General features: G+C 35.5%; 3 protein-coding genes across 4 annotated transcripts; 1 reads left to right on the top strand and 2 right to left on the bottom strand.

The window, feature by feature from the left end:
• The first annotated feature begins 4,827 nt into the window (after positions 1-4,827).
• Positions 4,828-14,066, top strand: LOC125860624 (uncharacterized). 2 transcript variants are annotated; one of them, XM_049540619.1, is made up of 10 exons: positions 4,828-4,972; positions 5,076-5,145; positions 6,139-6,206; positions 6,650-6,711; positions 6,939-7,020; positions 7,191-7,424; positions 12,935-13,063; positions 13,137-13,198; positions 13,275-13,391; positions 13,766-14,066. In XM_049540619.1, the coding sequence occupies exons 1-10, from the start codon at positions 4,934-4,936 to the stop codon at positions 13,815-13,817; spliced, it is 915 nt and encodes a 304-aa protein (XP_049396576.1). In that variant the 5' UTR covers positions 4,828-4,933; the 3' UTR covers positions 13,818-14,066. The 2 variants fall into 2 exon arrangements, with proteins under 2 accessions (XP_049396576.1, XP_049396577.1); XM_049540620.1 differs by having other exon boundaries at positions 4,829-4,972; positions 13,772-14,066.
• Positions 14,067-14,439: 373 nt separating this feature from the next.
• LOC125860660 (golgin candidate 2) lies at positions 14,440-21,947 on the bottom strand. The gene is made up of 10 exons (XM_049540660.1): positions 21,686-21,947; positions 20,374-21,525; positions 19,027-19,137; positions 18,821-18,880; positions 18,149-18,206; positions 16,527-16,570; positions 16,320-16,412; positions 15,477-15,602; positions 15,127-15,174; positions 14,440-15,046 (listed from the first exon to the last, which is right to left on the bottom strand). Exons 1-10 carry the CDS (start codon positions 21,737-21,739, stop codon positions 14,684-14,686), a joined length of 2,109 nt encoding a protein of 702 aa, XP_049396617.1. The 5' UTR covers positions 21,740-21,947; the 3' UTR covers positions 14,440-14,683.
• A 2,033-nt stretch (positions 21,948-23,980) lies between these two features.
• Positions 23,981-26,411, bottom strand: LOC125860724 (ras-related protein RABA6a). The gene is made up of 2 exons (XM_049540742.1): positions 25,964-26,411; positions 23,981-24,463 (listed from the first exon to the last, which is right to left on the bottom strand). The coding sequence occupies exons 1-2, from the start codon at positions 26,185-26,187 to the stop codon at positions 24,010-24,012; spliced, it is 678 nt and encodes a 225-aa protein (XP_049396699.1). The 5' UTR covers positions 26,188-26,411; the 3' UTR covers positions 23,981-24,009.
• Between the last annotated feature and the right edge of the window lie 294 nt (positions 26,412-26,705).

Consider the following 26,705-nt stretch of genomic DNA (forward strand, 5'->3'; position numbering starts at 1 on the left):
TTCTGAGGGAAAAGGTGAACCAGAAAATAAAGTGGGGTTTAAGGGGGAGGAATATGAAAAAGATGGGTGGAGGAATTTTAGCAAAAAATGTATATTGGTAATTTTTCCTTATAATATTCCTAATTTCCTATTATCCACCTTTTTAGTCTCTTTTGCCTTTCTTAGAAGTTGAGCATAGTGGAATTACGACAAAAACTTGATTAACTTTAATTACACAACATGAATATTAAAATGTGCAATTCAAATGCAATATTATATTATTTTATTGCACGTTAAAATTAGATGAAAGTAGCAGAAATAAAGATGGTTAAATTAATGTGTGGGTATATAAAGTGGATTATAACTTGAGAATATATGAGACAATGTGAGTGAGATAATTCAAACATGTGAAGAGCAGAAGCATAAATACTTCGGTGAGGAGGTACGAGAGGTAAAGTAGTGTCGATTAGAATTGAAGAGAGGTGATTAGACATTATATGACATATTTTCAGTTCATCAAGGACATGATCCTAGATATGAGAGAATGCTGATCGAGAATTGTGATAGAAAGTTAGTAGGTAGTTAAGTGAATTTCTATCCTTTTTTTAGTGGGGAGGAGGACATGAATCTGGTTTAGAGCACCTTATCCACTCCCTCTTCTCCTTACCGATATTATTATTATTATTATTATCTTGTTCTATCGCTATCTTATTCTTCAATTTTATTATTATTATTTTTTTCTCACTCGGCTATTTTCACCCATTATGTTGTCACTATTTTCTTTCATTTGTTTTCATCATATCTTTTTACTCTTATATTTCTTTAACTTATTATGTAAATTACTTTTCTTGAACCGAAGATATATCAGAAATAATATTTCTTTGTTAAAAAGATGTGTGTACACTCCCTCTTCCCAAAAACTCTATTCACATAGGGTTGTTGTGAATGTGTTATTGATTTAAGTTTGGTGCAAATGATTAGCATCATTTTGGTTTGGTGAAGATGCATCAATTTGTCTTCTATGTTAGCTGCGTGGCTGACTAATTAGCAGAGTTGCAATAAAAATGTTTTGAGTCCTCAAAATTTCCTTTTGCTTTACTTTATTTTTATTGATTAAAGTGAAATAAAGGCTTTTTCAAAACAATTAATAGTGCCAACCAAAAGCAAAAAAATTAAAAGAAAAACAACTTGTTTTTGCCATTTTACTAGTGCGCTTTTAGTCAGAAAGGAACATTTAACAAATTTAGAATTTGACTTAAATCCTAATCAAGGTTTAAATAGTCATTTATTTTGACACTAACAGTTATCTAATTCTTCTAATTTTTGTTTTAACTACCCCAATTTAGATATACTTACCCTATGTTTATATAACTAAGCAAAAATAAAAATAAAAATACATTATCCTTTCATATTACACTGATCTAGTTTAAGTGTATAGGATCCAAAATGGCGTGCTTAATTTTGAATCAAAGTGAAAATTAAAATGTCATCTTTTTATGAGAAAAAGGTGAGACTAATTAGACTTGTTTCCTAACGATAGGTAACCAATCTTACACGTCAAAAAATTTATAACACATTATAATTTTAAGATCGTGGACTTAAAATTTCTTTTTAGATAATTAAATATTGTCACCTAAATTAAAACAAAAAAAATAAGTAAATTCTTAGAGGGTCCAGATATCGAGAATGAGAAAGTCAACAATTTGCGGTATAGCAGCATAATATCTAATTCCCGGCTTCACGTTTACACTTCTTCAAGTGGGAAAACAAATACACTACTTCCTATAAATCATCATCATGTGATAACAAAAAAGTATACTCTAGTATTTGTTTGACCTAAAAATGTGCCTTTAATATAAAGGATGAAAAATATTAGGGGAGATGGTGTGGATCGTGAATTTAAAATTTATGAATTGTTATAGTAAAAATAAAAATTATTAAGATTGTGAATTTAAGTCATAAAAAAATAAAAATTATATTTAATTTACGCAAATCTGTAATCGAGCTTTTGGATCCGTAGGTGAGATGATGGCCCGCCCCATTCCGTGAATTTTGTCTTTGTTATAGTGTTGTATGGCTTACAGACGTGGTGCCGTTGACATCTTTCTTTTTTGCTTCCTCCGACAACAGAATAGACTCTAAGTAGACTTGTTTTCTATACACTCTATTGGTATTATTTTTTACAGCTAATTTGCTAACAAAATAATTATAATAAAATAATAAAATTTAAGTTGAGAAAATTTATAGAGCGGCAAATATTGTTTGAAATGTTTAGAAAATAGAGGAGTAAAGTTGGGAGTTGAAAGTGAAAGGAGATTGATAAGTGTGACATTATTTATAAAGAGAAAAAGAAGTTTATTGCTTCTTTTCTTTTTTGGTACAACATTTTCTGACATCACTACATCCCTTTTTGACTTTCTTGCTTCCATTCTAAGGTAAATCTCATAAATGATATAAGTTGATTTGGTAACAATATAAGAAAAAATGAAAAAAAAATTAAATTGTTATTGTAAACATGTTATATTAGTATTTTTGAAATTCATAATTTTAAATATGTTATAATATATTTTTAAGGTAAAGTGGTTGAATGCAGTTAGAATATAGAGTAACTTTCACATATAGCAAACAAAAAAATCATATTTGTATGTTATAGCAAAGTTTGCATAATTGCGCTCCATAACAAACATATATATGTATAATTCGCTATACATATACAATTAAAAGCTGTCTATTTCGCTATACATATATACAAAAAGAGCAATTGTATAATTCGTTGGCTCCTCTTCAGAATTGTATAATTTCATTATACAAACATAAAACTGGGCAGGGGAATATTTTTATTGTATAATTATAAGTGTATAGGACGAATATATATGTATTTGCATGTGTATATACAATTTTCCCTCGCTTTATACAAACAGAAATGCAATTTATACACTTCTGTGTATAAAGCGAGAGAGGAGAACACAGAGGGAGTGAGCGAGAGAGGAGAGTGGCGAGCGAGAGTTTGAGGGAGAGAGACGCTGGCAAACAGTTTGCTACAGGACACAATTAAATCAAAGTGTGGTTATACCATTTAATTTGAATTATTAGTTTGTCATTATATACAATTTTCCCTAGAATATATACTAATTTGGGCTTTATAGTTTGGAATGTGATGGGCTATTTTATATTTCCGGGTTAGGCCCACATACATGATGGGCTCGCTTTGTTCGTGGATATAGCTATTTTTTTTTGGTTAAGTAACCTTCTTGTATGTATAGATCAAATTTATTGTATCAGTGCATACGGTCCCGTAGGCTACCATCAAGATAGATCGTATGTGTTCGCTCAATTTTGTTGTATCAACACAGATAATCACGATAGATTATAGAGTAACTTTCACATATAACAAACACAAAATTCATATTTGTATGTTATAGCAAAATTTGCATAATTGCGCTCCATAGCAAACATGCTATGACTAGGCTATTTCGCTATACATATATACAAAAAAAACAATTGTATAATTCGCTGGCTCCTTTTCAGATTTGTATAATTTCACTGGCAGACCATTTGTATAAATTGTTGTCAGCCTCTCGTTTGTAAAAATCGTTGAGAGTCTCTCAATTTAATTTTATGTGTTTGTATATATGTATAAAATTTGAATTTGTATACAATTGAATCGAAATGGAATGTTTGTATATCAAATATCGTTCTCTCTCTCGCTTTATACAAACATAAATTATTGTATAATCTATGTTTGTATAAAGCGAGAAAGAGAGAAAGGCAAAAGAGAACTGGTCAGGGGAATATTTATATTGTATAATTATAAATGTATAGGACGAAGATATATGTATTTGCATGTGTATATACAATTTTCTCTCGCTTTATACAAACAGAAACACAATTTGTACATTTCTGTTTGTATAAAGCGAGAGAGGCGAACGACAGAGAGAGCGAGCGAGGGAGGGAGAGTGGCGAGCGAGAGTTTGAGGAAGAGAGGTGACTGACAAACAGTTTGCTATAGGGCACAATTAAATCGAAGTGTGATTATACCATTTAATTTGAATTAATAGTTTGCCATTATGTATAATTTCCCTAGATTATATGTGTGTTCCCTATATCAGCACATACAGTCGCACAAATAATTTTTATATACATACACTCATTCGACATTGACGATATATTGAATATACAAATATATACATACTACATATAGTCATCCGCTATTGAAGATACTCATAATACACAGCCGAGGAAGAAGAAGACGACACAAATCTATGTAATTTTTTTTTGTATTTCAGTGTATTACACTTATGTATATGAGATATAATTGTGATACATCGAGTCATAAATTTATATTTTTATAATCAGTTTGAATGATAAAAGTTAAAGAGCAAACCATTCCCACTTTGTTTGGATGGTTGTTAAGTACTGTTTCATATTATATCGTGTTGTACTATATTGTTTTAATAAATATAATGTTTTGGATATATTGAATCGTTTTTTCTCGTTACATATTGGGTATTTTGAATGATAAACCTACAAGAAAAGTAGGATATGAGATAAAGTTGTATGAAAAGATAAAATATAATTATTAAATAATAAACAGAAGAAATATTAAGGTAATAACGCGATCTCATCAAATTGATTGTTACATGACTTTTCGCTATTACCTAACAATCAATTTAAACAATATGTTACGATAAACTTTCAGTAACAATTAAAACAAACATTATATTAGTAGAACCATCAGTGTGGAAAAGAGAAACGTGCAATTTTATGGATTGGGCATGACTAATAATGATCTACATTTAGGAAGCGAGTTATGAAATAAATTAGGAAGTAGGATTTAACAACCTAAGAAATCTGAACCACACAGATTTAACCGGCCATGGCTTCAATGAACAAAAGAGAAATTAGTCATTAGTTGGGTTGCCTTTGGAGCTTCCAAAGACGAACAGGGAAAGTTATGGATTCCCATTTCTTGGGCCTCACTGCCATTGTTACCGTTAGCACTTACTTTTCCCCCTCTTTTCTTGTTATATTCCTTGATGGAGCTTTGGGTTATGATCCGCTGTTTTTTCTTTTCTGTTTTTTTTTTTTTTTTGCAGTTGGGTTATCAGTTAACATTTTTCATTATCACAGCACTCTTCAGGTTTGATAAAGTTACTGACTTTGCGGGTAAGATTAGTAACTTTATCTTTTTGTTTCTTTGAATTTTTCTTTTCTAAAATCTTGAAATTCAGCAAGAGAACAGCCAGATTTTAGACTTTAATTGTTTGTTAAAAATGTGGTTTCATTCTTGTACAACTTTGTGTTGTTGGTTTGCTTTGTTGCTTCTTGTTTTCTCCTTTGTTTTGGTTGAGGGGAGGTAAGTTATAGGTGCTCTTTTAACGATAATCACAATGTTATTAATCTGACACTCTTTATCATACATGACTTTTCATTCCATATGTGGGAATTTGATTATCTATAAACCCTCTTGTTCGCCTTATGTTTGAGCATGATGAATCACTTTTTGGCGACCTGTTGCCAATCCACTTTTCGGATTCATATGAGAATGGAAAACTCTAACATTTTTTCCATTGGTGGATGAAGAATCGCGAATATAATGATTTCTGATTGATTATGTTCCCTGAAATCCATTTTTATAGAGGGCGTGCTATACGATCTCTTGTTTATAGTAATCTTTGTTCAATTACTGGAACAGTGTGGCACAAACTTTTTTTTATTTGACATTCTTTCTTGTAGCTATCAATCAATTCTTTTAGACTGTGCTTCGAAGATACTACTACAACTTTACACCAATATGCAATTTCTTGTTTGCTCATCATTGTTTAACCTTTTTATTATCATACTCTTGCTTAATGTGACATTCAATGCTGCTTTGTGGTGCATATATCTAGCCATTAGCTTGCTGGTGCGTATGCACCAATGATTGGACTAATGTAGACTAAATAATTGGGTACCATATTCTAGATACCTATGCTAAACGAATCATGTTCCCTGTTACTTTACATCTCTTAACTATCCATTCATTGTAGTAGTATTTACCGTGGAGAAGCTTGTTATGAATACCAATCTCTTTTAACTTAAATTTGTTTTTTACTTATAGTGTCCCGGGTTTGGTGGGATACTTTCTTACTAGTTGTCTGTCAATCTTTTTTGTTACAGGAGGTACGAACTTCATTATACTTGCTATTTTGACCTTGGTGCTAAAGGGTTCATGGCACTTTCGACAGGTAAGATTTTGCATCAATCTTTGATTTGACAATCATTTAGATGTTTGCTTATCTTTGTTAAAACTACTTTAGAAAGTTTTTGTTAATCCCAACAAGGGCTTTGCTAGTAGTCACTTTCCTCTGGTACCCTCCTCCCCGAACTCATTCCCTCTCTCCTAATGCCCATGTACATTTCATCAGTTTCCAGGAGCTTTGCTGTATCAACCACTTCTATTGTTTTAAATGGGATCCATGATTTCATTGTAAATTGAAATCGGACAGTATTAGCTTTAGAATATAGGGTGTTGTGCTAGAGAATTTAATTTCTCAGCTGTTCTGTTTTTATCTCGCACCTCGTGAAGTCATTTTATGTTTATTAATCTGCATTTGCTCGAAAATGTAATTGAAGTGCTCACGAAATTGTTGGATAACATTTTATTCCGTTTGATCGTTTGGTTTTTCAGGTGGTTTTGTCATTATTTGTAGTTATATGGGGACTTCGATTGGGGCTTTTCTTATTAATGAGGTAAGACCAGCACTAGTTATACTAAACTTGTGTATATTCTTTTCTTATTTGCTTATTGTCATCCTTTGCGAAGATTCAATCGAAAAGGGATGAAGTGTCATCCTTTGCAAAGATATAAGAAGCTATCTATTGGTACTAATTACAAGGCTCACTCCCCCAAATGATAAATTATATTGGTTTACATGGCTGACTTACATTAGCTTTATCTTTACCATTATTCTTATCAGGATATTACAATGGGGGGAGGACAGACGTTTTGATGACAAGCGTGACAATCTTGGAAAACTGGCAATATTTTGGATACTTCAGGTTTTGTTTGCTTCTATCCAACCATCTCGTAAATTGTCTTGCTTTATTGGTTTTACGCTCTCAGCAGAAATAGATACTTTCACTTTTGTGAATGACAACCTTTTCTTCATGCAGGCAACAGAAGAATGAATACACTTGCTTTGTGAATGACGACTTAATTTTTATTGCAGGCAATGTGGGTATGGACTGTTAGTTTACCAGTGACAGTTGTTAATGCAAGTGACAAGCAGCCTTCTGTTCAGGCTCAAGACATCATTGGTTGGATTATGTGGATTATTGGGATTTTGGTTGAGATTACAGCTGACCAACAAAAATTGGCATTCAAAAACTCCCCGGAGAACAGAGGAAAATGGTGCAGTGTTGGCCTTTGGAAATATTCTCGTCATCCGAACTATTTTGGTGAGGTTAGTCCTTTTAAATGTCTCTTCTTTTGTGTTGTAGTTTGTGGAAGTTATTGTGAGTTTTAATGCCGTAAGGTTCAACCTGATGGAGCTACTGATGAGTTGCTTGTTCCACGAGAACAAATATCGCATGCCTGCGCAAACAATGTTGTGACCCGTAGGAGGTTTTAACTTAGTTATCTTCTTGCAAGATACTCTATCCAGACTAAAAAGATGGTAACAACTTTTTGTTTTTGTCCATCCGTTTGCTTGAAGCGTCAATTTCCTTCTATGGGATCCTTTTCCCCTTCGCTATTCATTGTTTTTAACATTTTGGATGACTTCAAAATATATATGGGACGTACTCCTGCAAAGATAAATTGTTTAACTCGTATGAAGTATGTTTTTGCTCTATATATGATTCACTTCTCTTTACAGTACCCTAATTTTAGCTTTTCTCTTAATAAGTGAACCCAACCAATGTAGGACTATAAAATTGGTCTATGAGAGTAATGCTGCGAGTTCATGCAAAAAAGGTGTTCTTCTGTGGAAGTCACAGGGTACATGTTACATACACTTGATTATCTATTGAGTTTTGTTTTATGAATTGCATTTAAAGATAGTAACATACACCGTAAGCTCGGGATCTTTGGCTTTACAATATGATGCCAGTTCAGGGATATGCTGTGTATCTACCTACCATATGTGGATAGCTAGATACTGCACTTAGAATCTTGTGACTTGTAATGACACATAGAGCTTATTTAATGAATCAATGGTGATGCTGTTGATTGTAAAAAATATATTCATCTGGGAGTATTTTTCACCCTAGGCACATTATAACTCTCACAACAAAACCCACCTTGGGGGAGTCAAGTGTGCAAGCTTAGTATGAGAAATACCCAAGATCATTGAACTTTGTCCCCTTAACCTGCAACAGAAAGAATAAGTAGTATTTTTGATAGATAAGTTGACTGAACTTATTTGAATGGATGGCATACATTTAGTACAATAAAGAGTTTCCTCGTGCTAGGTCTATGTTGTGACCCAAGCTACAGTATGATATCTTAGTTGAGAGTCTGTTTGGACTTGGAACCAGAAATGGTTCCAGAGCATCTTGATGAATTTCAATTTCTTCCTCCTGAGATCTAAGTGCACAGAATTCGTAATTCTTTTATAAGCAAGGGCTGGCAATTTTATATTTTGACACCAACAACAACAACAACAACAACATACCCAGTGAAATCCCACTAGGTGGGGTCTGGGGAGGGTAGAGTGTACGCAGACCTTGCCACTACCTCGTGCGAGGTAGAGAGGCTGTTTCCGGAAGACCCTCAGCTCAGGTACATCAAATCCAAGTAAAAGGCGAGGAAGACAGTGTAAATACATACCATCAAATACGAAAGATAATATACAATCAACAAAAAGACAATGACATCAATAATCAATGAGAGAAGTGAAACGCAATAAACAACAAAAGGCTATCGATATCACATACAAGAACTGCAAGTGCAAGACTAGGACTACTACACACGCCTACCCTAGCAAGGAGAGACAACACGCTAGTCCTACTAACCTTCAACCTTAATACGAGACCTCCACTCCTTCCTATCTAGAGTCATGTCTTCGGTAATGTGAAGCTGAGCCAAGTCCTGTCTAATCACCTCTCCCCAATACTTCTTAGGCCTACCTCTACCCCTCCGCATACCCTCTACAACCAGCCCCTCACACCTCCTCACTGGGGCGTCTGCGCCCCGTCTCTTCACATGACCAAACCATCTCAGTCTCGCTTCCCTCAACTTGTCCACCACAGAGGCCACTCCCACCTTCTCCCGGATAACTTCATTCCTTATCCTATCACTCCTAGTATGTCCACACATCCATCTCAACATCCTCATCTCCGCAACCTGCATTTTCTGAACATGAGAGTTCTTGACTGGCCAACACTCCGCTCCATACAACAAGGCTGGTCTAACTACCACTCTGTAGAACTTACCTTTAAGTCTAGGTGGAATTTTCTTGTCACACAAGACTCCAGAGGCAAGCCTCCATTTCATCCAAGCAACCCCAATGCGATGTGTGACATCATCATCGATGTCACCACTTCCTTGAATTACAGACCCAAGATACTTAAAACTTTCTTTCTTGGGGATGCTCTGTGTGGCAAGTCTCACTTCTACATCTGCCTCATCCAACGCATCACTGAATATGCACCCTAAATATTCTGTTTTGGTCCTACTCAACTTAAACCCCTTGGACTCAAGCGTTTGTCTCCACACCTCCAACCTCGCATTAACTCTGTCCCGCGTCTCATCAATCAGTACTATGTCATCCGCAAATAACATACACCATGGGACTTCCTCCTGAATAGACCGCGTCAACTCATCCATCACCAAAGCAAATAGAAAGGGGCTAAGGACTGATCCTTGGTGCAACCCCATCTCAACTGGGAAATGTTCCGAGTCACCTCCAACCGTTCTAACCCGAGTCTTGGCTCCACCGTACATGTCCTTTATCGCCCTAATAAAAATCATCGGGACACCTTTAGCCTCCAAGCACCTCCAGAGGACATTCCTCGGTACTTTGTCATAGGCCTTTTCAAGGTCAATGAACACCATATGTAGGTCTCTCTTCCTTTCTCTATATTTTTCTACCAGTCTTCGCATAAGATGAATGGCTTCGGTCGTCGACCGTCCTGGCATGAATCCAAACTGGTTCTCAGAAATGGACACCCCTCTTCTCACCCTCATCTCCACCACTCTCTCCCAAATCTTCATAGTATGGCTTAGCAATTTGATACCCCTGTAGTTGTTACAGTTCTGGATATCACCCTTGTTTTTATATAACGGAACCATTGTACTCCACCTCCATTCATCAGGCATCTTTGCTGTCCTAAAAATAACATTAAACAACCCAGTCAACCACTCTATACCTGCCTTGTCCGTGCTCTTCCAAAAATCCACCGGAATCTCATCGGGTCCGGTCGCTCTTCCCCTGCTCATCCTTCTAATAGCACGTAAAACCTCCTCGCTCCTAAAACACCTGCAGTACCCAAAGTCTCGAAGTCTTTCCGAGTGTGCCAAATCACCCAACACAATTTCTCCGCCCCCTTCTTCATTTAGAAGTTTGTGAAAGTATCTTCGCCATCTCTGCTTAATGGAGGTCTCATCCACCAATACTTTGCCTTCCTCATCCTTGATACACTTTACTTGGTCCAAGTCGCGCGCCTTTCTCTCTCTTGCTTTTGCGAGCCTATACAATTTCTTATCCCCACCTTTGTCCCCCAGCTCGACATACAAGCGCTCGAAAGCTGCCGTCTTAGCCTTCGTAACTGCTAACTTAGCTTCTGTCTTCGCTGTCTTATAGACTTTCTTAAGCGACCGCTTCTCTTCCTCGTCTATACACTCCACCAACTTTGTGTATGCAGCCTTCTTCGCTTCCACTTTGCCTTGGACTTCCCCATTCCACCACCAATCTCCTTTACGACCTCCAAATTTACCCCTTGATACCCCCAACACCTTTGAAGCAACTTCCCTAATGCAACTAGCTGCTTTGTTCCACATGGTGTCCGCATCCCCGCTATCACTCCAAGCCCCCATTCCACTCAACTTCTCGCCCATCTCCCGGGAAAGGTCAGGAGTCAAGCCACCCCATTTAATCCTCGGTCGATCATATACACTCTTCTTCCTCTTGTCCCTCTTAATTTCCAGGTCCATCACCAACAGCTTGTGTTGGGTAGTAACATTTTCACTTGGGATAACCTTGCAGTCCTTAACGAGGCCTCTATCACCCTTCCTAAGGAGTAGGTAGTCTATCTGGGTCTTAGCTACCGAGTTACGAAAGGTAACCATGTGGTTCTCCTTCTTCGGAAAGCATGAGTTAGCAATCACCAACTCAAAAGCCTTAGCAAAATCCAGAAGCGCAGTTCCACCCCCATTTCTCTCCCCAAAACCAAAGCCTCCATGAACATCATCGAAGCCATTAGAAATTGCCCCGATATGGCCATTAAAATCTCCACCAATGACAATTTTCTCGGTTATCGGTATACCTCTAACTACCTCATCCAAATCCTCATAAAAGAGCTTCTTGGCCTCCTCTCCCAATCCCACTTGAGGTGCGTAAGCACTAATAACACTCAAAGTACCTCCTCCAATGACTAGCTTAATCAACATCAACCTATCACTGATCCTCCTAACCTCCACCACTTGCTCCCTCAAATCCCCGTCTACTAAAATACCCACTCCATTTCTATCCCTAGAGCCTCCTGAGTACCACAACTTAAACCCGTCGACATCCCGAGCCTTGGAACCTACCCACCTAGTCTCTTGGACACAAGCTATATTAATCTTTCTCTTGTTGAGAATTTTCACTAACTCTAAGGACTTCCCCGTTAGCGAACCTATGTTCCAAGATCCTACCCTCAATTTATGGGAACCCGTACCCCACTTACCACTATTCTCCCTCGTCCTCGGTCTCAACCGAAGACATGACTCAAAACCACCATCAGGTACCAAATCCACTTGAAAACTACTGAATCTAATGAAAAATCTACACAGGAATACACTTCAAACAGAAAAAAAATATCAGCAACAGGTGTATACTCTAAAAGACCAGATAACAACAACTAAACTAAAAGATCAAGTATGGAGTATTCTCTAGAAGACACGATAACACAACTATATTATACACTGAAGCACTGATCGGAACTATAACAGGAACAAGCAAGAACTGATCTGAAATATATGAGATGTAGCCCTGATATGAGCTAAAATGCTAATCAGAACCAGCCACAAAAATTTAAACACTCCAACTAATCAGAAGTATTGCCCAAAGCACAATCAGAAGCTTAAATATCTACTCCTATGCTCTTCAAATTAATGAAAGTAGGGTGTGATTACCTACCAAGCAAGACTAAATTACTTAACAAGAGGGCTTCAATGAAGAAAACAAGATAGATAGCACCTGGTCAGTGGAGATGGAGGGCTTCGGTGGTCTTAGGGCTTTTTCCGGCCAGATCTGGTCGGTCTCACCTGTGAGTGCCTTGCCTGCACCGGAGATGGTTGTTCGCAGCAGCGAGCAGATGGAGGTCCTGGAACAACGAAGAACAGAGAAAGAAGCTCGCCGGTCGGAGCTGGTCCTCGCGATGCTTCTGGCCGGCGCAGCCTTCGCTTACCGGCGCGATGGGTGTATCGGCGGCGGCACCCGATTTCCAACTGGTTTACGCGGCTGCTCGCTGACCGTCGTTGGTTGGCGCTTCGCCTGAGGGATCGTTGAAGAAGAAGAGGAACGTAGGTGCAGTAGAACGTTGGAAGAGAGAGAGAGAGAAGAGTTTGATCTATATTTTGACACCCTTTGTTACAAATAATTGAGGTGGCCAAGGCAGAAGAGTTGATTTCTCAATTAAGGCTATGAACATAGTGTTTTTTTATTCAACTAAAAGACTACATGTTACTGAAAACCGCGTCAAGTGCAATCTTAAAAATCTTCTTTTCATCTTTAAATGGACTAGCTAAACATTTTATGCTGCTCTTCAGATTTTACTTTGGTGGGGAGTTTTCCTGGCTTCCACACCGGTGCTAGTTGGTGCTGAATGGCTAGTTGTGTTTGGACCAGTATTCATAACCTTGCTGCTCCTTTTTGTTAGTGGCATACCCTTGCTTGAGGTACAATCGTTCCTCTGTCTTTCTACATTTGCCTCTAAACATGAACTTATGCTGTTACGTGCTAATTAAACAGGCATCAGGAGACAAGAAATTTGGAAATGTTGCTGCATACAGATCATACAAGAGAAAAACTAGGTTGGTTTATAGTTTTCACTCTTATTTCCTCTGATTTAAGTGTAAAATGGTAAAATTGATTTGATACTTGTTTCAGCCCTCTTATTCTGCTGCCTCCTGGATTGTATGGGAGTCTTCCTCAATGGTTCAAAACCATACTCCTTTTTGAGTTTCCTTTGTACAGTCGCAATCTTCCTCAAGAAGAGTTAAGCTGGTAAAATTTAATCCTTCGCTCAAAGTTTGTCCTTCACAATTTCTTTTTCCAATTATGTATATGACATGTTAGCTTTAGGTGGTTCTTTTCTTCAATTAAGCGCAGAAAGGGTCAACTTAATTCAATCTTTTACATTTTGTTGATATGTATGTATATCATAACTATTTTTTTGGTGCTGTTCAAATTTGAAGTTCTGTAGTTCTCAAGATTTAACCTTAACTGGTGCTAACTTTCAAGTATGACTGAGGAACCTACAATAGGTTTTACTTGGGGCCACAAGCACCTTCTGTGATTTTGTTAGTTATTTGCAAGAATCAACTTTTACCTAGACAACATTGTTGTGGAATTGATAAGCTATTTCTGTTGTTTGCAAGGATTAGACAAAACCAACAAGGAAGCAGTAGAACAGACCCGAAGATGAGTTGACAGCTTAATTTTTGGGATTCCATACTAGTCCAAGTAATTGCCAGCTGCTCGCTGCATAGACTTGCTTTGCTTAATTATTCCCACATCTTCCTTTGGCTGCTCAAAAGCCTATTTAACATCTCCCTTCTCTGTTTCAATAGTGTAATCTTTTTAATAAACTCCATCTATTTGGTTGTTTTGGGCAGTGTTTTCAAACTTCTTTTGCTTTGTTCTGCAATTGTATCTTGGATCAAATCTTGCATTCACATAGTTGAGTAAGCTTCTTGCTTCTTTGTCATGGCAACTCGAAAGCTTTCACCAAGAATTAAACAACAAGAATATTGTTTGCTTTGTCCGCCTCAGCACAACCTTTGTAGTGGCATGTTTTTAGTATATTTTACACATGCAAAGACCAAAAGTATGTCATCGACAGAAATTTATGTTAAAAAATTAACAAATGGATGCAAAACACGTCTTCAACTTAAACCCTCAACACTATGATGTGTAATTTCACTTGAGTTTGTGAGTCTTAAGGTTAAATTGTTTGATTTGGTATAAGTATTTTCCATCAATATTTTGCAGCTTGGGGGAACGGGGACAGTCATATATAAGGAGAGAAGAGGTCATAATAATGAGTTGAAGTAAGATTTATAACCATAACTAGATCAATGAAATTTCTATTTGCCGTGAAATGCATATCAACCTTTAAAACTTATACATTCCTTGACCTAGATATACAAGAAGGATCATTCATATATGTCATAACCATCTGAGGTTTGTTTAACAAATGGTGCATTTCTATACATCTGTGTTTTTGGCTGAGGGGGGTGGGGATGCTGAAAGGACCTCAAAACAAAAAAAATGACGATACACATCAATAAATGAAATCATATGCCTCCTGTTTTGTTGATATTCTCCAAGGAAATAACGGCACCAGTGGTGTCCTCAGAGACAGGAGCATGAGACATTAAAATGTATATGACCCAAAGATGAAGGAAGACGAGGTAAACCAGAGAAAATATTTTTGCGTTTGAGTTCCTTCTAAGAAACACCATTCCGGTGCAGAAGATGGAGTCCAACTGCCGAATCAGAGATCCTAAATGTTGCTGGCCTGATCGCATTCTTTCTTCAAACATAGGCCTCAACTTTGAGTTGGAGATCCACAATCCAGACTCCAAATCACCCATTGATGAGGTACTGGGAAAATCAGTTAACATAGACTTGTTTTCTTCTAACGACCTTGAAACTGCCTAAATATGATACGAAAAATTGGATTGAAGCACTCTGTGAACTACCTGCTATTCAAATTGTAATGGAAATATAAATGTACCTCGATTTTAAATGTCATTGTGGCCTTCTCAGAAGACAGCGCCTCAACCTAAAATACAAGCAAAGTTCAGAAACCGTCTACTGTCCATGTACAACTATCTGCAGAAAACCAGATGAATGACTCCCTATTGGTAGTTAGCATGCTTGGTATCATTTACAGAATTAGACGGTGGATTCGAGGATCCATTAATATGAACTTTTCCATTTTGGCATATTGAACATAGACAGATTCATGTGTTATGTTTATCAGCAAATATAATACATAATAGACAGCTTGAACAGCTAGAAAATTGAGAGCAAGATTTCTTCCCAATAAAATTCATTCCATGTTGATTAATTAAGAGGAAGAACCTGAGCTTGTTTTTGAATCAGATGATCGGTAAATTGACCAAGCCTCCGCCTGAGCTCAATCTCCACTGCAGTTGGGTTTTCCAGTTCATGCTGTGTCGTGGCAATGCTTCTTTCTAGTGTCTTTGCCTAGAGATCCAGCGGTCACATCGATCGAACAAGATGAGTTAAACAGATAATAAAGCAAGCAAAGCACCACTAGCCATGATCCAAGTCAATCATTGCTTTTACACTCTAACACCAATTTCTTAAAACAATGTCCAATAACATTTCAAACATACTAGTTATGCAAGATCCCTCATATGCAAGACAAGTACCCTACAATATGGTCATTTTCTTATAGCTGTAAAATAACAAAACATTGACGTACTAACTCAAGGGTTCATATTGCAGCAGTAACCATAAGATGCAGATACTGATGAAACGAGAGGGGCACCATAAATTTGTCAGTGTAACCTAACATTTTGATTTTCTTCAGATTGAAAGCGGGTAAGCAAATTATCATGATCCATATGCAATTCCAGAGCAAAACCAATGCAGCACTCTCCGAATTATTTGTCTTATAACTCATTTACATACTCTGAATTATGCCACACAATGCCATGTCAAATGAACTATAACTAGCTGATTTTTCCTAGGCTATTCACATGACATTTTCTGGGCCGAAACCCAAATAGTACTGTTCCAACAATTAATGGTGCTAGCAGAAGTGCATGAAATAAAGTTGGAATACATGATCCACTCAGATCTAATGTTTCCAAAGAATATTGTACTATTGGGCTCCTATATTAATTCAAAAAGGTCCAGCAGAAAAGTAAATTTTGACGGTGCCAAATGTCGGGTTACCTTTTCTTGCAACAATCCCACTTTATCTGTTAAGAAAGAGTGCTCTGCTTCAAGCATCTCCCTCTCCACTTCAATCCCTTTTGAAGCCACCAACTACAAGTAGTTTTCATCAAAATGAAAAAAAGTTAGAATATAGGGAAAGGAAAATTCATCTTAGAGAAAGTAATCTCCTTAAAGACCAAAAAAAATAAAGTAGGCATTACTTACTTTTTCACCACTTCCCTGTATCCTAGATATCTTCCTTCTTAGTTCTGCAAGACAAGAAGATTGTTAAAAAGCTTTAGTGATCTCTTTCTTGTGAAGAAAACTATCTTCACAAAAAGAAAAATCATTTTTACAGAACATTTTGTCAATTTCAATCTTTTCTGTTCTCATTTTTTTATTCAGTGGATCTTATTCAATAAATAGATGAACTGATCTACAGAAGCTGACTAGAAAACTGGCCTCCTGTCCTGTAAATCATTAAATCAACCAGCCACCTATATTGCAATGCAATTTATACTATGTTGATGTCTCAAGCAGGGAATGCCACATACTGACGTACTGTAGCTTGCAGACTTTGACAACACAACAACAACAACAACAACAACAACAACAACAACAACCTAGTGAAATCCCACTAGGTGGGGTCTGGGGAGGGTAAATAGTACGCAGACCTTGCCACTACCTCGTGGAGGTAGAGAGGTTGTTTCCAAGAGACCCTCAGCTCAAGAACATCAAATCTAAGTGACAGGAGAGATATATGCAAACATAACAGCCAATACAAAAGATAGCGTATAATCAACAAATGAGACAATAACAAGAAAGATATAGGGATTGAAACGCAGTAAACAACAAAGGCTAGGACTGCTCCAAACGCTAACAACCCAATCCTCGCAAGGGAGGACAACCCGCTAACCCTACTAACCTACAACCTTAATACGCGACCTCCACTCCTTCCTATCTAGAGTCATGTCCTCGGTGATGTGAAGCATAGCCAAGTCCTGTCTAATCACCTCTTCCCAATACTTCTTGGGCCTACCTCTACCCCTCCGCGTACCCTCTACCACCATTACCTCGCACCTCCTCACTGGGGCGTCTGCACTCCGTCTCTTCACATGTCCAAACCATCTCAGTCTCGCTTCCCTCAGCTTGTCCACCACAGAGGCCACTCCCACCTTCTCCCGGATAACCTCATTCCTAATCTTGTCGCTCCTAGTGTGCCCACACATCCATCTCAACATCCTCATCTCCGCCACATGCATTTTATGAACATGTGCGTTCTTAACTGGCCAACACTCCGCTCCATACAACAAGGCCGGTCTAACTACCACTCTGTAGAACTTACCTTTAAGTTTCGGTGGAATTTTCTTATCACACAATACTCCAGAGGCAAGCCTCCATTTCATCCAAGCAGCCCCAACGCGATGTGTGACATCATCGTCGATGTCGCCACTCCCTTGGATTACAGCCCCAAGATACTTAAAACTTTCCTTCTTAGGAATGACTTGTGCGGCAAGTCTCACTTCCGCATCTGTCTCATCCAACACATCGCTAAATTTGCACCCCAAATATTCTGTTTTGGTCCTACTCAACCTGAACCCTTTGGACTCCAGCGTTTGTCTCCACACCTCCAACCGCGCATTAACTCTGTCCCGCGTCTCATCAATCAGTACTATGTCATCACAAGTTATCTGAAATTCATATTATCACACATAACCAAAGATGTGTTTAGTTTATGAATGCACATTCGCCATACAGGTATTGGTAACAGCTTTTTCTGATTAGTGAGAAGAAAAAAGCGTGACAAGATAACAACTTCTGACTCGGTCAAGATACCAAACGCAGACCTTCATGAGCCGCTTCTTTTAACTCAATTTGTTGGCGTAGTTCAGCAACCTGACTAACCTGAAGCATTACATTAAACACTAATTAATAACATGCTTTTATTAACATTTTTTTGAAAGTTTTGATTCTTAAGCATATTCAATCAGAAGAACTAGTAATGTCTGAAGTTGAAAAAATAATTGAGTTCATATTAAAAACCAAGTCAGTAATACTTTCTTTAAGCTGTCATATTAAAAATAATTGAGTTCATATTAAATGCTGTTATGCTCAAAGCAACATAATGTCTTTCTAGGTGAAGCAAGAACCCACTTAATAGTTTCTTCATTTATGTATCCTTTTGTTTGGTGTGTGTTTGTGTGTATTGTGGGGAGGTGGGACAAAATGTATTGGCAACAACCTGAAGTGGCACTCCTGCCTCCCCCCTTTCTCCCAAAAGGAAATAAAAAAGAGAACATCAATACTCCACAGGACCAAGGTGGAGTGATGCAAAATGAATCAGCTATGAATAAAAAGTTATAAATATTCTTCATTTATGAAACCGCATCGCAGGGCAAATGCAATTAACACCCAGAAAGTGCAACAGAAAATGTGCTGTGCAACTGTTTTCTAGTTGTAGAAGTAGAGTACAATAGAATTTCAAATTCTGCTGAAACAACGGTTAATATTTCATATACCTCTACTTCAAGATTCCATTGAACAGAAGCGAGAGACCTTGCAAGTTCAGCATTGACAGTCTGCAAGAAATAGCTACTGCATTAAATCTGCACTTTCAAATATGTATGATTCTCTGGACGAATGCTTTAACCATGACAGTTATCCAAACCCAACAACTGAACGTAAAATATGTACAAGAAGAATGATTAGGCAGATTGTGAAGTACCTCAAGCTTTGCCAATCGGCCAAGAGTTTCCATTCTAGTACTATTATGTTTCTGTTTCTCCAACTCAACAGCTTCCATTGTTTCCATCATTTTCGTCTGTAACTCAGAAGCCTATAACAAAGTAGTAGTCATAAGCAAGGTAGTTGGTCATAAGTTTGAAATGCCTTTTAATTCCTCTCCTTTTTTGTTGACTTATCAATGGTGAAAAATTTAGGTGGACGTACTAGGGAGAAGAACAAGCTAGGCTGAGAAACGTCAGCTTTTCTAAGGACATTACAAAGGAAATTAATTTATGAACGGGAAGTGCAAATTAGTGATTAAAGAAGCAGTATTCTCATTCCCTGATCTTCCCCAAATGATTCTGTTCGTTAAGTATCAAACCAGATACAGTTTCATTTGGAGTCAAGTTGTTCTATTGCAAGGCAAATGTTTAACAACGTACACCTTGGTTTGCAGATTCTAGTCCATGCAGTCCACATAACAAGAAAATGAAGGAAAATCCCCTCCATCTATTTCTTTCTTTTTCTTTTTATTTTTTTTTGAAACTGGTTCTTTTTCTTTTTAAAGAGTGGAGTTCTCTGAGAAAACTGAGAACACAGGAGAACCAAAATGTAATCCAATCAGAAGAAATAAAGCAAGAGTAACTCTTGGAAAACCTTTACAACCTAAGACGACATGGAATTAGCAAACCATGCATTATTTTTTTATTGTTCTTCTTATCCAACTTCTATTTAACAAAAAAATAACCAAAAAGTTGGCGAAACATGTTCTCAGGAGACCAAGGAAAAGGTAAGATCAGATCATCACAACATAAAATGTCTTGATCAGAACATCAATCAGGTATACAATTTTAAAAAGAAAAATCAGAAACTAGGAAATAGTCAAGAATACAACCAAGTGTCTAAGTCTATCAAGGTAACATGCCTATGGGATTTGATTGAAATTGTTCAAATTTTACTTCAATACGAGCGACCTTAGAATCCCTCCCAGAAGAAGTTAAAAGCAACCTACCAAAAATTGACAAACTTCCAGTCAAAATTATGTAACTAGAATCATAGTGGTTGACGCTTCTTCTGAAGGCTTTCACGTGCCAAATGCACATTTTATCTTAAACTCCAAACAGCAAACAGATTACTGCCGTTACTTATAAAAAGATTTGTTATTTCCACCAAGTCCATACGATCTTGAGTCAGAAGCTGCTCAGTCATGTGGTTGGGGAAGGTCAAATCATTCCCTAAGGTAGCAAGCCAATTTTATGAAATAAAACTATGATTTCCACCACAACTTAAAACCAGGAAAGTAAACTATTCTAAATAACAACAGTAAACAGAAAGATCAAATATTTACCTCTTGAACTTGTTGTTTGGCCCGCTCTTCAAGTATTTTTTCTAAGCTCTGTTTCTCCCCTTCCAATTTAGCAACCTTGTTCTCACGTTCTTTAATAGCTTCCATTGCTTTTGCGGCTGCTTTTTCAGCCAGGATCTGTTGCCTTCTTCTTCTCCTTTCTTCTCTTTCACGTTCACTTTCCGAGTCTGATGAAGATGTTGAATCTGTCTCAGAATCAGACTCTGCATTACTAGGTGAAGAAGAGCTCATCTTCAGAGAAGTGGAACTCCGAGAGTCCAATTTTGGTCTGTCAACCATAGCCTTTGCAGGCCTATTCCTCTGATTGTCATCCAGTTTATTCTTCATGTCCACTTCCTTATTAAGAGTGGAAGACCCCGGTACAATGCCAAGGCTCTTATCTCCAGAACGATTATTCACCGGAGACAGATCTACACCCTTAACAACGTCCAAACCTTCATTCTTTACTTCATTTTGTACATCCTTATTTCCGTGCAAGGACTTCACATTTTCATGTTTTCGATGATGGTCCCCCTTACCCAAACCTTCCCCATCAATTTTGAGTTCAACATTTGAAGTTACCGGCATTGTATAGTCCACATTGCTAGCTCTTCTGTCTATCCTTCTACCGTCTGCCTCATTTTCAGAATGGATATTTGGTCCTTTAACACTCTTAACAACCTTTTGAGGTTTCTGGCTCCTTTTCCCATCCAAAGCTGGTAAATTTGACCCAGACCCCAAACTTCTTTGCTTTCTACCATCATTCCGACCACTACGGGCACTTCCAACTCCATTACTACTAGTAGTCCCCCCAGCAGTGGCATTTGGGCACGGTGCACTTAGTAATTCAGTCCAATCATTATCAGTCAGAGCATTGGGACTGGACTTGGGACTCGAATCTACTGGCGTCACCGCTTCCTTATGTATCTTATAATTACTATTGCTGCCAAAGCTATTATTCTTATCCAGGCTAATAGAAGAAGAATTGCGATCAGTTTTGGCTTTCTGAATTATATCATTTGTTTCAAGACTTTTCTTTTTGAATTGATCCTTAAGTGGCTTGTTTTCATTAGTTTTGGCTATGTTTTCACGATCTATATCATCAGATCGCTGCTTCTCACTCTTACGGAGTGAATCAGCTGCTTGTTGATCTATCTGAACCACTCGAATAAATATTAGGGAAAATCAATTAGATAACTACTAGGAGTACTAAGTACAAAATTATACTCGTAAAATCAACCAAAAATTATCAAAATTAATTCCACTAAATTCCTAATAAAAACTATAGGCAATTCGCATGAGATAAAACATGAACCTGATGAAGGAGATTTTCGGCGACTTTGAGCTTGGAAGAGATCCAGTGAGCCATGGCTGTCAATTAGTATATTGCCTTGTCGGTGTAGATCAGAATTGAAGCATTGTTAGCAAAATGCTGCTGCGAATTTGATTTCAGTGAAGAAAAACTGAGAGAGAAAGGCCGAGTCGGAGAAAAAAATGCGTTCAGTGGTCCGGGCCGTTTGGTAACCTCTTCTTCATGAATCGAATTCTTCCCGGTCCGAACTCAGGGGCAAAATATTACTGCAAAAAGAACTTGAAGATTTCGAATGAGAGATAAGGGAATAATATTTTGTGGATTTATTATTTAGGGAACACTTGATTTTTAAGGGATCAATTTCTCTAATTTTTTTCCTTTGTAAGAAATTTCAGTTCTTCTTTGTGCATATTTCAGAATTTGGAAATTGAACTTTAGAATAGTTTAATTTTTAATAATCCTTCAATCCATCTGATCACAATTAGTTATCCTACTTTTTTTTCTTCTTCTTTTGTTTACTTTAAATAATCCTAATTTTATGTTTGCTTTGCTTAAATAAATAAATAGATGTTTATTTGCATTTTCCAAGAAAAATTTAATACTATTAGGCATTAACATATATTTTATCAAAAATATACTGTAATGCATTTGTTTAATACCTAATAGTCATATCAAAATTAAATGAGATATATTACATTATTTATTAAACTTTCAAGTTTTAATAGGTTTTATAGATTTAAGCTTGTTCATTCTCGATTTTTTTTTTGTGGGGTCATATGGTTTAATCATAAAATATTTAGAATTTGTTTAGAGAAGTTATAGTAGTCTTGGGTCTAATTCATGAAAAAGACGTAAATATTGTAGAGATTAAAGGAACTGATTAACCAAAGTCTTCACTAGACACATCATTCAACCAATTAGACAGCACTAGTAAAATATTTATATTTCATGATATTTATATTCTTTTTGATTAAATTTTGAAATTATATATACACAACCCATCTATTGAATCTCCAAGAATTGAAATCAAATAAATATGATTATTTTTCCTCTTAATTATATGACCATATTGTACAATCTATCCAGCAATTGATTTTTCTTTTGTGCATATAATTTTTTTAGTTTCATCAATAGTCGTGTTGTATATTCTACTGCATATAATTTTTGGTATTGTAATTTTTCTACATAAGTTTTTCTTTTAAAATGTATTTGGTACCAAATATTCCTCACTACATAAACAATTTATATTAGATAAAAATCAATCGATGCCATTGAGCAATCATATAAGAAAATTTAAAACAATTTATTGATTCATGCTTTTTTTTTTATTCAGTTCGATATACATATTAGAGTCTCGAATAATTCAAAATTACTTCGTCGTGTAGAATTCAGGGAGAATTGATTCATGCTTTAAAATAAAAGGACTAAGAGAAATTTGAGATATCTTTGTTTCTGAATAATTAACTTTCACCAATATTCATAATCACTTTATCATTATAGTGTTGTTTCGTTCGTGCTAAAATTTACTATAGTATAATATTTTTTTACTTGATCAAAAAGAGATCGATCCACTTGCTACAGTGGAGTAAGGGGATGGAAGGAGTTCATTCGGATCATCTTCTTCAAAGAATTATATTATATATATTGTCAATATTTTTATGTGTATATATATTTCATACTATACATATCGTCAATATTTTTATGTGTATATATATTTACTAGAAAACAAAGAATTAGTGATAGAATTTTTTTTAGCTAAATAATAATAATTTTATTCTAATCTCTCTTGTTCCTGTATAATTAACTTTCACTAATTTTCGTAATCACTTTATCATTATAATATTATTTCATCAATACTAAAATAATATTTATTTCAGTTGATCAAAAAAAGAACGCTCCACTTGCCATATGGTGAAGTTAGGGGATGAAAGAGTTAATTTGAATCACCTTCTTCAAAGAATCGTATTATATACAATAATCAATTTTTTATGTGTATATCTACAAGAAAACAAAAAATTAGAATCAAATAAAATTTTGTAGCTAAATAATAATAATCTTATACTAATTTCATTTAACTATAGATTAAATTATATGAAAAATCAATTAGCTAAGAGCTATTTAACATCAGATTAGCTAGAAATTACCAATAAACTTCATAACTAATTCTATATTTTCTGGTATAGTATATATAAATTCACAAAAGAAACAAAGAGATTGGTTAACAAGAGAAAAGCAACAACCAAAAGTAATTAAAGTGTGATCCTCTTTTTCTTTTTTTCCCTCCAACTATATAATATGTCAAAAGAAATTACAAACAATTAGTAAATTCAGTAACAACAATTAACATTTTGTTTAGTGGCTGTTACTTCATTATCCATGATGTTAATAATTTCTAATTTTTTCCCTTCTTGAAGTGACTTTGGTGTAGTCACTTCATTTAACTTTGCTTCTAAGCTCTTTTGGCTTACAATTTCATGAATTTTGTTAATCATTTGTAGAAATGCTTCTTCAACATTTAAATTTTCCATAGCTGATGTTTCCAAAAAAGATAATCCTTCTAATTGTGCAAGGCTTTGTCCATCTTCAATATTTACTTGTCTTGAAGAATTGGATAAATCAGATTTGTTACCAACAAGAACAATTACCATGTCTGAACTTCCATATTCCCTAAGTTCATGTAGCCATTTTCTTAAATTTTCGAATGTTGTCCTTCTTGTTATGTCGTAGACAAGTAAAGCACCAAGGGCTCCGCGATAATATGAACTTGTAATTGCTCTAAACCTGGAGGACATAAATATTCGAAACACTATATATATATATATATGTAATATGATTCAATCGTAAATACACATCATATATTTTATAATCAAACACTTTGCACTCCTATATAATTGTAATCCTAGACAAAGGATCGTATATTTTAAAATCGTACGCCAAGGAACATTCATATAGTTAAGTAAATACAACATTGTCTTCTACGTGTTAAATTTACCCGAAAAAGAAAATAACATCCATCTAAAAGCTTTGATTCCAATACACTATAACGACAATTAATTAACAATAATAGCTTAATTACAACTAAATATATATTTTTAGAGACAATTAACACTCTTTTTAAATGTCCCGAAAACCTACTCGACGTTAGATTCAATGTTAATTAACTAATGCTGATAAATTTTTTGGCTCTTTTTAAAACTATGAATATTTATTGCTGCTAAAAGTTATACTACAGTGTGATAGTACTATTGTCAAAAACTACACATCCACACTCTTTGTTACAGTTCAAAATTATAGCCCACCATGAAGTTAAAATATTAAAAATAATAATAATGCAAAGTATTGACGACGTCGTATTTGCATTATGTTTTGCTTTTGGTAATTGGATATAGATATATATTGAAATTTAAAGCAATTATTTGAATTGGTGTAACGGATAGCGGACACGACAAAAGAAAAAACAAAGTGAACGTAAATCGATTTAATTAAATTTTAAATATATGTTTTTTAGTCAAATTTATCATTTATGTCAAGTGAGCTGGTATCTTAACTTTAATAGACTTTTTTAGATGTTTTAAAAAAAAAAACAATAGACTTTTTAGAGGCGTGTAGATAAGGTTCATAGATCAATTGGCCGGTTTGGACTGATGTTGAAATTAATTTTAACTTTCTTGCAATTTTCACATCTTTTCTCTCAATTTCCTCTTTGCATGTCTTACAATAGGGTTATACTATTCATCCATAAATATTTTGTTAATACTTTTTTATTCAATTTTTTTTTTGAGATATTATTATAGTAATAAACCTAACTATATACCATGAAAAACAATTATTCCAAATGAAAACTTGATTATCACAATGATTTGTTATTACAGAGGATGATTATTATATAGAGTTCTAAATTTCGATGGTAAATTGGATTTGAAATTGACCTAAAAGAGAATTAAGAGTTTCAAAGGGAGAATCCCAACACTAAACCAAAACTTGCACTAATTCAATAACTATGATCATAATAGAGACACACAAAACATGTGTTAAAGAATATTTTTTTTTCTTTCAATATTCGGTATTTGTATTAATATTGGTTATATTTAAATTCGTGCAATGTATGATCCATTTTTTGGGGAAACGTTTTAAATATGATCTTTTTCATTTTTAAAGATTTGAACTCGAGACATCTGATTAAGGATAGAAGGATCTCAACCATCCCACGACAATCCATGTTAAACAATGAAAGATAGATTGTTGAAGACTAGAGAATATAAAAAGGAAAAAGTTGGGTACCTTTCTTGTCCAGCAGTGTCCCATATTTGAGCCTTGATGAGTTTATCACCAACTCTAATATTTCTATAAGCAAATTCCACACCTATAGTTGGCTTAGAATCAAGCTGAAACTGATTTCTTGCAAATCTTGATAAAATATTTGATTTCCCCACAGCTGAGTCTCCAACAAGAACTGACTTGAATAAATAATCACACTCTTCATCAAATGAATCATCCATACTCATCAAGAATTAGTAATTAGTATAGGAACACTAAAAATATTTATAAAATACAAAAGACCAAAAAGAAAGAAAGAGGAAAATTGTTGTTGAAGAATAAGAAGAAGGCAGGTAATGAGTTCAAGTCATAATCACACAAACATAAATGTGAAACCAAAGCCATGAGGACTCCTTTGAAATGGCTAAGGGGAAAGAAAAAAAGAGAGGCAATGAGTGTATACCATGTGATACCCTTTTGATAATGACATTATTGAGGTTCTTTGTTTATTAATTATGTTCTTCCAAGTCTATTAATTATTTTTCATTATCTAATTGTATTTTTGTCAAGAAAAGATATAGAAAGATCTCATTACAATTTGAGAGTCGTTTGGTGTGAGATATATATAAGGTATAATAATCTCAAGATAAAATGTAAAATTGTTTTATCCTACGTTTGATTGGAGGTATTAGATAGTCATTGGATTATTTATGTCATCATTTATATCATAGTGATAAAATAAGTTATATATATATATATGTTGGAA

Source organism: Solanum stenotomum, chromosome 3 (genome assembly GCF_019186545.1).
Source record: "Solanum stenotomum isolate F172 chromosome 3, ASM1918654v1, whole genome shotgun sequence".
Taxonomy (NCBI): Eukaryota; Viridiplantae; Streptophyta; class Magnoliopsida; order Solanales; family Solanaceae; genus Solanum; species Solanum stenotomum.

What these genes read in the sequence shown, in the direction of transcription:
- LOC125860624 (XM_049540619.1), top strand. Translation starts at nt 4,934, where the DNA reads ATGGATTCCCATTTCTTGGGCCTCACTGCCATTGTTACC. An exon ending in GTTCATGGCACTTTCGACAG is followed by an intron (nt 6,207 to 6,649) that starts GTAAGATTTTGC and finishes TTGGTTTTTCAG; the next exon opens with GTGGTTTTGTCATTATTTGT. An exon ending in CCTCAAGAAGAGTTAAGCTG is followed by an intron (nt 13,392 to 13,765) that starts GTAAAATTTAAT and finishes GTTGTTTGCAAG; the next exon opens with GATTAGACAAAACCAACAAG.
- LOC125860660 (XM_049540660.1), bottom strand. Translation starts at nt 21,739, where the DNA reads ATGGCTCACTGGATCTCTTCCAAGCTCAAAGTCGCCGAAAATCTCCTT. An exon ending in GCCGATTGGCAAAGCTTGAG is followed by an intron (nt 18,881 to 19,026) that starts GTACTTCACAAT and finishes TATTTCTTGCAG; the next exon opens with ACTGTCAATGCTGAACTTGC. An exon ending in AAAAGAAGCGGCTCATGAAG is followed by an intron (nt 16,571 to 18,148) that starts GTCTGCGTTTGG and finishes CTTGTCTTGCAG; the next exon opens with AACTAAGAAGGAAGATATCT.
- LOC125860724 (XM_049540742.1), bottom strand. Translation starts at nt 26,187, where the DNA reads ATGAGTATGGATGATTCATTTGATGAAGAGTGTGATTATTTATTCAAG. An exon ending in GACACTGCTGGACAAGAAAG is followed by an intron (nt 24,464 to 25,963) that starts GTACCCAACTTT and finishes TATGTCCTCCAG; the next exon opens with GTTTAGAGCAATTACAAGTT.